At 39.7% G+C, this 12,778-nt stretch overlaps 1 protein-coding gene across 1 annotated transcript in view; it reads right to left on the bottom strand.

Annotated features, from left to right (window-relative positions):
• The window catches only part of LRRIQ1 (leucine rich repeats and IQ motif containing 1), a 238,741-nt gene that overhangs the window by 161,560 nt on the left and 64,403 nt on the right, over positions 1 to 12,778 (bottom strand). The window contains exons 10-11 of the mRNA XM_089652370.1: positions 8,073 to 8,266; positions 5,057 to 5,184 (exon numbers count right to left, since the gene is read on the bottom strand). Of these exons, the coding sequence (XP_089508496.1) occupies positions 5,057 to 5,184; positions 8,073 to 8,266 (322 nt within the window). The remainder of the gene's footprint in view (positions 1 to 5,056; positions 5,185 to 8,072; positions 8,267 to 12,778) is intronic.

Raw genomic sequence — 12,778 nt, 5'->3', positions numbered from 1 at the left:
TAACTAGTGTAAAATAAATGTTGCTCTGACCTTTTAAATATAAAATACAGTTGGTATAAATGAAACAATGTGCTAAATAAACACCAATGAAAACGTTTTTTCAACATTAATGTAGAACCAGTGTCCAATACGTGTTCATTTAAGGAGTAATACACATGTGCTGAATTTCAGTGCTCCACCATCAATACCTTGGCTCTTACCAGAAGCACATGACCCCTAAAACTGAGGTCATAAACACCTATGAATCACTCCAGAATAGTCAGAAAGGTGACCTCAGCAGTTAACACTTGAGTACATCAGACATGAACCATTGGAAAGGAAAAGAAGGCGCATAGCATAATCCCATAAATACACTGTTTATTAATTTAGAACAGTGATCTACTCACAAACATAAAGATGTATTAAGTATAGGGATTCAGTACTGCCAATCCAGCAGGCATGAGGACGTAAACCTGCTAAGCTTCAGCCAATGCATTTCATCACACGAGGACATCTCCAGGGACTGGTGCATTGCATATGTTTTTGAGTATCTCACGGTTTTAAAGTAGGAGTTTGGGCTAGAACTAACGATGCTTAGCACGAATCCCACCACCCTTTTAACTCCTATACTAACTACCCTGTAAAAGGAAGATGCATATACTTACTTATTCTCAGAGCTCTCCAGTTACATGATCTCCCCAGTGCATGGAGAAAACGCAGACAAAAGATGTTGACAGCACCTATGGGCTTACTATGGGGCATCCTTTGTTGGCTGTCCCTCCTCTCACCTGAAGCCGGCCACTGGGAGCCAATCATGTGTTCGGACTGGAACAATCTGAGAATAGGCAAGTATAAGCATCTGCCTTTTACAGGGTAGTTAGCATAGGTGTTAGAAGGTGGCAGCAAGTAGGAGTCAACAAGTAGTAATGTGTGACAGAAAAAAACAGGCAACAAAAGGACAGCAACAGAGATTCCTTGTGTACCTTTCTGAAGAACAGAGTGAATTAAAAGGTTGGGAAATCTTTGCCTAATGTGGATCAACTTTTAATAGACATCCCTCTCCTCCCCTCTTTTCGTCAAGGAGTTTGTGGAATTTTTAATGCAAAGAGGGGTTTAGAGGCAAGGGGTCTGCCATGAGGTGAAGGAACTGCACTAGATGGTAACTCCCTGAGGAAACAAACAGATCACATCCACACGATAGTAGGGCCCAAATATAGGAGAGACAAGTTTGAGAATAGTGAAGCAGGAACCCCCTCCCCTCAGTAGCCACTTCAAAGTGTTCCTCATTGGAACGTCCGATGAGAAGCATAGTTTCGAATGACCTCCTCAGAAGTCCTGTTCATAAGGATGTTATGCCAACCAGGTCTTAAAGTGATTGTAAAGGCATAACATGTTATACTTACCTGCTCGGTGTGGTGGTTTTGCAAAGAGCAACCCTGATCCTTCTCTTCTCAGGTCCCCAGCTGGCACTCCTGGCCCCTCCCTCCAGGACCAGGAACAATGCTGGAGGCAATTTACAGCGCACATTTATGTGGAATGTATGTTGCTTGCTAAGGAACATTATTTTTTTTGTTTAGTTTTTATGGGTAAAGTTCCATTTTAACCACTTGCCACCTGCCCATAATACATCTACTACAAGGGGGCAGCACAGCCAGGTCGGGAGACACAATGGATCATGGTGCTCGGTGTGCCTGGTCGCTCTGAGTGGCCAGGGTATCATGTGATTGCTTCAACCAATCATACCGATCACGTGATATTTATGTAAGAAAACTGTCATGAATGGGTTTCCATTTATAACGGCTTGATTACTGTTGTGATGCGGTGATTGGCCCACAGCTATCACATTGTACCTGGCTACCTGTACCATGTGATTAGGTGTAGCCATGAAACCCATTCATGACAATTAACTATATCCTATAACACTAATCTTCACTGGTATAAGCAATAACAGGTTAAAAAAAAAAAAAAAAAAAAAAATCCCTGATCATCCTCCCCTCTCAACCACTCAACCAGAGTAGTACAGTATCACTATGGTGACACTGAATTACTCCGATAAAAGTATGCAAAAATAAAAAGTAAAAAAGGGGAGGGGGGAAATGTTTAAAATTTGAATTTAAAAATATTTATTTTTAATTTTATTTTTATTTATTAATGTGCATTAAAGGAACTTATGCTAGTGAGATCTAAAAGAAAGGACTGCTGATTTGCAAATCAGAACACTGTTATAATAACATTACTTACAGTGGGGAAAATAATTATTTGATCCCCTGGAGATTTTGTTAGTTTGCCCATTGACAAAGAAATGAAGGGCCTATAATTTTAATCATAAGTGTATTTTAAATGATATAGACAGACTATCAACCCCAAAAATCCAGAAAAAACACAATACAAATGGTATAAATTGAGTTGCAGTTCAGTAAGTATAATAAGTATTTGATGCCCTACCAACCAACAATAATTCTGGCTCACACAGACTGGGTATGTGCTCCTGTGGTACACAGATTAGTCCTGTCAATCTAAGAAGGTGCTCCTGTCCACAAAATCTATTTCTTCCTTTCAAACCTCACCATCATTATGGGCAAGACCAAAGAGCTGTTATAGGACATCAGGGACAAGATTGCAGACCTGCACAAGGCTGGAATAGGCTACAAGACCATCAGCAAGAAGCTTGGTGAGAAGGAGACTACCTCTTTGAGCGATTATTTGCAAATGGAAGAAATACAAAATAACCATCAATCACCCTTGGTCTGGAGCTCCATGCAATATTTCACCTCATGGGGTAAGGATGATCATGAGAAAAATGAGGGATCATCCCAGAACCACATGGGAAGAGCTTGTGAATGATCTCAAGCAGTTGGGACCAAAAAAAACATTGGTAACATATAACGCTGCCATGGATTGAAATCCTGCAGCACCCACAAGGTCTCTCTCCTCAAGAAGGCACATTTACAGACCTGTCTAAAGTTTGCCAAAGAACATCTAAATGATTCAGAGAAGGATTGGGAGAAAGTGCTGTGGTCAGATGAGACCAAAATTTAGCTCTTTGGCATTAACTCGACTCACCGTGTTTGGAGGAAGAAAAATGCTGACTATGACCATAACAACACCATCCCTACAATCAATCAAAGAGTTGGAAACATGTTTTGGGGCTGTTTCTTTGCTGCATTGAGGGGCCAATGGACAAGGCCATGTATTGTAAAATCCTGGATGAGAACACTGAAGATGGGCCTTCCAGCATGAAAATGACTCAAAACATACCACCTAGGCAATAAAGGAGTGGCTCAAGAAGCAGCACATTAAGGTCATGGAGTGGCCTAGCCAGTCTACAGACCTTAATCCTATAAAAAATAAATGGAGGGAGCTGAAACTTGAGTTGCCAAGTGACAGCCAAGCAACGTTAAGGATTTAGAGAAGATCTGTAAAGAAGTGTGGACCAAAATCACTCCTGAGATGTGTGCAAACTTGGTAACCAACTATAAGACATGTCTTAAATCTCTGATTGCCAACAAGGGTTTCTCCACTAAGCACTAAGTCATAATGTGAGAAAGGACACCGCTCTAACCACTCGTGGAGTCCTATGTAAGGATAGCCTTAGCTGTCACTCTGGCCACGCCCTCTGATGTGTTTCACCACGCCCACCACGGCTTGGTCATAGAGGAGTGAAAGACAATGGGTGTCAGGCATTATATGTGCATCATTGACTGTGACATCTTTACTTAGGACTCCACGAGTGGTTAGAGCGGCGTCCTTTCCCACATTGCGCCCACATGACTGGAGACATTTGAGGAAAACGCTCTGCCTTTCATACCGGTGAGGTGATTATTGAGCTCCAGCTTGGAGTGGCGCCATCACGTTATACATACCAGCCCAAGTACTAAGTCGTGTTTTGCTTTGGGAACAAATAATTATTTTACTCACTGAACTGCAACTCAATTTATAACATTTGTATCGTGTTTTTTCTGGATTTTTGGCTGATATTCTGTCTCTATCATTTAAAATACACCTATGATAAAAATTATAGACTCTTCATTTCTTTGTAAGTGGGCAAACTTACAAAATCTGCAGAGGAGCAAATTATTATTTTCCCCACTGTATACTATAGGGCTGAGAAAACAAGACAATAATATTCAGAGTAAAAACACTTAAATGTAGATTGCCCCATAAACTGTGCCCTCCCAACCGCTTATGTTCAGGGCCCAATCTTCGTCCATCACTGATATGCATAACCCTAAAGGGGTCTTCAAGGTCTGGGTGCCATAGGAATGAAGCATGGCTCTGAACCTGTAAAGCACCCTGCTTTTAACTCACTCTTTTTACCAAGTACCAAGGTGAACCCTGAATGCAGGATCCACTGCCTAAAACAAACATTATGAGAAAGCCTCACTGTTATGGGGTCTGGGAACAGTTCCCAAGATTTACATTGAGATAAACAATACATAAATGGATGGCAAGTCATAAGACGCTAAGCAATCAGATCTTGACAGAAGTGTCAGCCAAAGAAAGAAGGAAAACATGTAAAAAGTGGAAAAAGTATATTCTCAAAAAGGAGAAGGGGTCCATTACCCAAGGGCATTAGCGAAAAACTGGGGCCCCACAGAGTGGGCCAGGTTATATGTGTACAATGGGAGGAGGTTTCCAGTAAAGCTGTTGCCAGTGACCAATCACTTGAAGGTAGCGGCATATAAATCGATAAGATTAAGATATATGTATTTTAATAAATAATATTAAATTGTGAAGACGTGTATTGTAGGTGGTTCCTCCAAGTACAAAATATTCAATGAGGTCAGGATTTCCCTTTAGGTCTAATGTCATGTTATGACCTGATCAGGGGCAGACTGACAACTCGTGGGGCCCCCAGGCAATAGGGGATCATGGGGCCCCTGTGTCCTTGCCCAGACTCAAAAAAGCCTATGAAAAAGGTACCAGGGGCATCTCATGGGGCCCCCTACTGACCCCAGGCCCTCGGGCAGTGCCCGAGTTTCCAAATGGTCAGTCCGCCCCTGGACCTGATGTAATACAGCAGGTTTTACACTTTTTTATTCCTTATTGCTATTGGTAAATACAATTAAATAACTACCTGTTTTTTGAGACTGAGAACATTTGCAACAAAGGTAGCCAATATGATGACATCTCTCTCAGTGTTGTGATGTTGTTATCATCCAAATACACTTCTCTGAGGAGCACATGATTATCCAACTTAGGAATCTGCAAAAATAAAATTAGCTCAGTAAATAAATCTTTTTACACATAAGGGTGTAAGAGCTCTTCTATAATTGTCAAGATACATTCACATGGGCGTTAGCCATTGAAAATCAGTAGATTCTTGCTAGCAGAGCTAAATGTTGCATGCACATAGTGTATGCAAACAGCAGATTTGTACTTCGCACAAGTTAATGGCCAATACCACTGCTATTCACATACTGTATAACTGCTCATTCAAGCAATTACATGTGACAACAGCCTCTTACCAACTGTGGAAGCAGGCAGTGTGAAATCATGGAGGGAGTTTCTGGTGAGTTTCTGACTGCACACAAACTGACCACAGCTGATCGGCCAGGTTGTCTGTGGCCATAGCACAGAGTGCAGCTGCATCCAGAGGCAATTTTTCAGCCACCTCTGAATGCAGCAAACAATCTGTGCCTGGCCACCTGAGCAAACGGAGCCTTAAACTTACTAACAAACTGTATTTTCCTCCAGAAATCCAATCAGCTTATCCCTTTTTTTGTTTCTAGGAAAGACAATTATGAAATAGAGAAGTTGCAGAAAACCACTGACAGTTTTTCAGCCAAACACTTCATATATAAAGTCTTCTCTAACAGTGATCACAAGTAGTGGCTCCTAAGCAATCTTCTCCCTTAGAAACTGCATGTCAACAAATGCACAACACAGTAATCTGTCTTCACTGAATGCCTTTTAGATATCTCCTGACTCTAATTAACACCTCATTTATACATTTGTAATTAGTCTGCTACTCTCTACCATGCAGACCATAGCTAATTAGATGTTAAAAATATTCACAGCAGCAAGTTATATTTTTAGAATCTGCTGTTCTTCAAGCAGCAGTTTGTGGGTTACATTAAGAAATTATGTAGAAATAAATATATTGTTTATGTAGGTGCACACTGGACTTAAAGTGTTACTAAACCCAGGACCCTGCATACACTATATCTGGTCTCCCACAGTTCACAGAACATGAGCAGTCAGAGCAGTCTTGTGACTTCTCTCAGTGTCCGGCTGAGCACTGGTTAAAGCTTGTAGGAGGAGTTTTCACTCTCACTGCCTTATGAGACTGCATAACCCCTGACCCTCTGTCTGGATAGTGGTGATCGGCCCTGTGCTGATCTAATGCATCTTCCCAAAAAAAGGAAAAAACTCTCCAGTAATACACACCAAACTGAGCATGTGCAGAATGTCCCCGAGGCTGTGTTCTACCAGGAGATGAAATGGTGAATGTGGAAGAAGGGGAGAATCAGAGAAGACAGGATCAAACATCCTTTTTTTAGAACTAACCCCTTAAGTTCCACAGTGAGTATAACAAGCATGCTTTACTGCATATACAGACTGATTTTACTGTTATGGATTTAGTAACACTTTAAACGACTATATGAGAGCCTCTGGAGGGGAAGCACATGGCAATACACAACAGTCTAGGGTACGTGGGCAGCCCATGTGTGATTCTTGCGTAGGGTATTCTCTAATCACAGATGAGCAATGTTATGTATGAAATGATGAGGTGTAAAAAAATTACCAGAGTTGGAATACAGTGGCTGGGTAGTTGGCACACTTTTACATGCTTACTGAGTCTAGGGTTTGACTCAAATCATGGACACCGTCTGCATTAGCATTACATGTTCTCTTAATGTTTGCTTGTAAGTGCTCCCATGTCCTCCCAAAATGACAAACATTTACTTGGTTAATTGTCACTCACTAAATTGGCCTAGAGTCTGTGTGAGTGGGGTAGGGGCATTATAGAGATCTTTTTGGGATCAAGGACTGATATTAGAGTTCTATGTACTTTGAAATGTACTACATCTTATATCAGTGCCATGCAACTAATGGAAATAAATAACAGAAAAGTGACTTGTAGAAAATTTGCATAAGTTAAATTACCCAAAACTATAATTTATGAAATTAGCCATTTGCCAAACCCCAAGAAACCTCAAGAAGAGAATGTCAGCTTAATATTCTCACAGTGATCAATCAGATTGCAGCTGTCAATTATTCTGTGGGCTACTGAACAAAGGCTACTGTTGTTATTGTGCCCAGGCAAGGTCAGATTTGCATGACTGGAGTCTGTAGGGGCAGTCATAAATGCATAGAAATTCTTCTAGTTCAGCAGGGATGGGCCAGATTTTGATCCATTTAAGGGGAGTTTGGTTGTACAAAAGTCAAGCTATCAATCAACTTCTGTACAACCAGCCTGTCGGCTATAACCAGCAACATTGATTGGTATGTTCTGATGGCTCTCCAGAGCAAGAACACAATAACACAGCGGGAGTGATTCCTCCATCAACCCACTGGTTTAAAGAGAAAAAAAATCTGAATGTATGGCCAGAGTAAGCATGAACCATTTAGCGCCCAAAATACAACCCTCCAACAAAATCTCTTCTTATAGATTATTTTCATTATTTACTGGTCCTAACTTGGTTTAGAATGTTGTGGTAATGTTTAGGTAAGCTTGAGTCAACTGTATTTCTACCAATGATGGGTGAGAATACATGGCTGACAAATATGCAGTATATGGAAATTGCCTTTTTGCCTGTGCCACCTAGAACTACATGTCTACTGTTCCTAATGGTAAATCAGAAATTACAATTTAGTACCATAACTAACCAGTGGCATTATGGGAAATGCTGATTCGATCTAAAACCATCTGTGTAAATGTAAAAGATTCAATATGCTGACAGAGAGAGAGAGAATGAAAATCACAGCATGTTGGCATATGAAGCCAGTAAGAGCAAAAAGAGTAGGTACAACTGTTGTACAGTTATGAAAAACTTGCATACAGTAATCCTGTTAGTGTAGCCAAGCAACCATAATTTGTCATTTTAAACATGACAGATGCATGAAAGCCGCATAATGTATTATTTTACCTCAGTCAAGTTGTTTCCTTGTAACTTTAGAATCTGCAGCAAGCCACAATTCTGAATTCCTTCAAGTTCAGTAAGATAGTTGTAGGAGCAGTCCAAGTATGTGAGCAGAGGTGTGGTCTCAAGACCTCGAGTGGAGATTAGCTGATTGTGATCCAAGGCTAACCTCTGAAGATTTCTAAGAGAATTAAGCCCACCTAAGCCAAACCAAATGTATATCATTATCATTCTACTTGTAAATAGTGCTTATTTAACAGATCATTTTGACATTTAAAAAAAGTTAACAGAAATGAATCAAAAATGCTAACATTAACACAATTATAGCAGGTAGGGAATGGTGGCAAAGAAAAAAATATTGTCTGCTATAGGCTGTGAAAATAAATGATCAAAATACATTTCTATAAACAAATTTATATCATATTACATTTCAGCTTTATAAAGAAAAATGCCGCTTTCTATAAAGAGTCTGACTTGAAAACTTTATCTGAACACAGGATCATTGTTCAAATTTGAAAATCAAGAATCCTTGTAATTTTGGATGAAAAATTTGCTACATCTGCTCAACTACTGCAAAATGCATCTCACAGGGAAGCTACCAAATGTTTGCATTATTTATTTGTTATAGTGCTGGGAAAAAAAATATTTTTTTACTGTTTGTAATAAGACATATTATATATATATATCATCAGAGTACAGTGAAAGACTGTACAAAGTACCCAGTTTCTGCTTTGCAAATGTTAAGTGCCAGCTTCCAATTTTTCATTTTGTAAGGGGGATGGGCTCAACTGGTATTGGCAGCGGTAAACCATGCATGGGGCAGGCAGACCCAGGGACAGTCCACACAGGTTTGTCCTGCACTTTCATTTAACAAGGCAGAAATCAAATACATTTTCAGTGGAGAAGGACTTTGTACAGCAAGTCCATTGCATAAAACAAAACATAGGCTTGTCCAAACCACTAACTAAACTCTGTTCTTGGCTAATAAGGTGTACCCTAATGGGTTCTTCAACACAAACAGGCAGCACTTGTACCTTTCTTTTAGAGTTCTGTCAGCAGTCAGCCTTTCACCCTGCAGCAGACTCCCAAAACCAAGAGATCGAAAGAAAAGGCATTGAGTATCAATCAGCTCACATATACAAAGACCTGTGGACAACTGAGACCAATAATCACATCTGGCAGAAGACATGGACATACAGTAGGATAAAGCCTCCATTTCATATCTTAGCTACCAGCTAAGATGTGGAATGGAGACTTTATTCTATGGAAAGTTCTGCAAAGTCTTTGGGCTTCAGGATCAAAAATACAACTTTTTAAGATTGTGAGAAAACAAACGTTTTCTGAACATCAGCCATAAATTCTGAATCCCCTTACTGTGTGTATTTAAGATATTAACATATCTAAGTGAGACATATACACAGGGCCTGTGCTTCCATTAGGTACACTAGGCAGCTGCCTAGGATGCACTGCCACCTAGGGGCGCCTAGGTGCAGCACAGGCCGGCACACTCTCTGTGTTTGGAATGCCACCATGGCTCCTTGGAAAAAAGTATTGCTCATCCCTGCAGTATACTGTCTAAAATCCTGCCAGCCCATGTCTAACAATCTGTACAGTAGTATTTTGTATATTAGAGACTGTATACACAAACAACTCTCACAATATCAGCAAAAACCCTGTTAAAACCCCAAACTCCCTCTGCCTTAGACTGATACTGTGTAGTACTGTCAATTTAAAGGATACATTTGCCTTAAAAAAAAATGAAAAATGCAAACCTTTTTGCAGGTAAAAAAAATGTGCATTTATTATTTTTTTTACATTGCAGCCTGTAAAGCATTGCATCCGCAATCAGAAGATCACAGGTACAATGCCAGGCTCCTACAGACTCTCAGTAAGCTTTCTGCCTGTACCTCCCATACGGCCAGATATTTACTGTTGCAGGAAGAATCAATGCATTACAAGAGTGCTCACCAGCACCCAGACAGTGCTTTGAGAACTACAAGCCACCAGTTGCAGTAGATGACGATACTTTTTTATTCAATTTATTATTTTACTTAATTATTCAATAATAATAATAATAATAATATTCAACACATTTCTGCATTACAGTGAACCTTCTGGCTAACAATCATGAATTAAGATTTAAAGGTGAATTATAGGCAAACCATTGTATACACTGATGAAATACTTACACTCACCGACCACTTTATTAGGTACACCTGTTCAATTGCTTGATAACACAAATTGCTAATCAGTAAATCACATGGCAGCAACTCAATGCATTTAGGGAACTAGACATGATGAAGATGACTTGCTGAAGTTCGAACCGAGCCTCACAATGGGGAAGAAAGGGGAATTAAGTGACTTTAAACATGGCATGGTTGTTGGTGCCAGAAGTGCTGGTCTGAGTATTTCAAAAACTGCTCACGCACAACCACCTCTAGGGTTTAAAGAGAATGGTCTGAAAAAGAGAAAATATCCAGTGAGTGGCAGTTGTGTGGATGAAAATGCCTTGTTGATGTCAGAGGAGAATCCGCAGACTGGTTCGAGATGATAGAAAGGCAATGGTAACTTATGTCAATATGGAACAAAATCTCTGAGGAATGTTTCTAACCTTGTCAAATCTTTGCCACAAAGAATTAAGGCAGTACTGAAGACAAAACGTGGTCCAACCCAGTACTAGCAAGATGTACCTAATATAGTGGCCAGTGAGTGTATATAAGAGCTTTTTTTTGTTCCAAATGATTTGTATTTCACTGTATCCATTTCTGAGATGTACGCAGCCTTGCGTAAGGGACCTAACCTTTAGAGCAGATTCACTTGTAATTACAGGTCTCCTCCCTATCACCGACCCTGTGATTGTAGAGTGTAAGAGGAAGCAGAATACTGATGAGCTATCAGTCACTGTTACTTTTTGTCACTTTGCTCTCTCCTCCTAACAACACTTCTTTGAACTGCAGGAAAGCTGTCAGAGATCTGCTGTATAGCAATACCAAATCAAATTCAGATGCTTATGTTATGTATAAATAATTACAGCACTTCATTAATTTGTTCCTTAAATATCTGCATGGAGTTCATGTATGAGCCTATCATCACTAAAAGACAAAAATTACACTAGCACTTTCCAGGCATCTGGCATCTCCCATTTGCAACGTTCAGTCACTGGAGCCACACTTTGTCAAATCCGGAGATATAATCTGGACCAGGTTGCCGCAGGTCCATCAGGACTTTGGATCGGCTCGGTCCTTCCCTGTACCCCACCACTGGAAGCAATATCTGCTCAGCAAGAGTGATGAAAAAGGTTGCTGTGAGTTGCAGTTTGTAGCCACTACTACATCATATGGCAGTAATGTACACTGGTTGCTATATAAAAGCATCAATTCAAAATAGTGTTGTGCTGTCAACCAAAACCAATAAGTGAAGTGAATAATGTCAAAGTGTGATAAATTAATCAATGACAAAGTCCAGTGTTAAATCAATTTATAAAGTCCACTTTGAGTGAAAAAGTAATCTTCATATATCCAGTGTGCACCAGCCACCATGTGATTAAAGATCCGCTTACCAGATTTTTTGACCTCACATGATAAGAAGTCTAAATCAACATTTAAATGCCCCAGAATGGTCACTGGATCGCTTCTCGTATACCGATCTCTCCACCGCAAACACACACAAAGGAGATATATGAAATAAGATAAGTGAGCGCTAAATAATCACAAGTAGCCAATGCACCGAAAAGGCAAACCAAAAAAACCTCCAAAATAATCAAAGACAAAAAGGTGTGGCGCTAGAACCACAAGTATATACAGTCTTATATATACACATATATAACCATATTAAATGCACAAATCACATATACGTGATAAATAAAGTGACAAAAGTGCAAATACACAATAATATGCATCAAAAGTGTAATGGGTGATATTAGTGAGCACTCAATAGTGCCATATATCTATTCACATTCATAGTCTTAAAAAAGTTTAAAAAGGTGCTTAAATATGAAGATCCATCTGAAAAGATCTCAGGTAGGTGCTCTATATATCATCCAGGTGATATGCCGTGAATATGTTAAGATTACACACTCACCAGATGTGCAACCGTAATGCGTATATATATATATATATATATATATATATATATATATACACAGTTCAAAATAATAGCAATCAGACATCACTAACCTGATCAATCACTGTTTTTGGCAGAAATTATATTTCTACATGGCAAATAATTTACTAGCAGGTGTAGTAGAGTAATAGAAATCCAACAGACCCAACAGTCATGACATGCATGCTTGCTGATTCTGTGTATTTGAATCACTAATTGAAAGGGGCATGTTCAAAATAATGGCAGTGTGGAGTTCGATATAGTGAGGTCATTCATTCTTTGAAAAACAGCTGGCAATTATTGCCCTTATTTAAGGAAGGAAGGCAGCAAACGTTGTACATGCTGGTTACAGTGCATTTCTCTCTGAAATTCTGAGGAAAATGGGTCGTTCCAGACATTGTTCAGAAGAACAGCGTACCTTGATTAAAAAGTTGATTGGAGAGGGGAAAACATATAAAGAAGTGCAGAAAATGATAGGCTGCTCAGCTAAAATGATCGCAAATGCTTTAACATGACAACCAAAACCTGAAAGACGTAGAAGAAAGCGAAAAACTACCATTCGAATGGATAGAAGAATAGCCAAAATGGCAAGGACTCAGCCAACAATCAGC

Source organism: Staurois parvus, unplaced genomic scaffold (genome assembly GCF_062004578.1).
Source record: "Staurois parvus isolate SC_StPar_1 unplaced genomic scaffold, SC_StPar_1.0 ptg000025l, whole genome shotgun sequence".
NCBI lineage: Eukaryota > Metazoa > Chordata > Amphibia > Anura > Ranidae > Staurois > Staurois parvus.
Note: the sequence above shows the minus strand (reverse complement) of the source record. Positions and strands in the feature narration are given on the sequence as shown.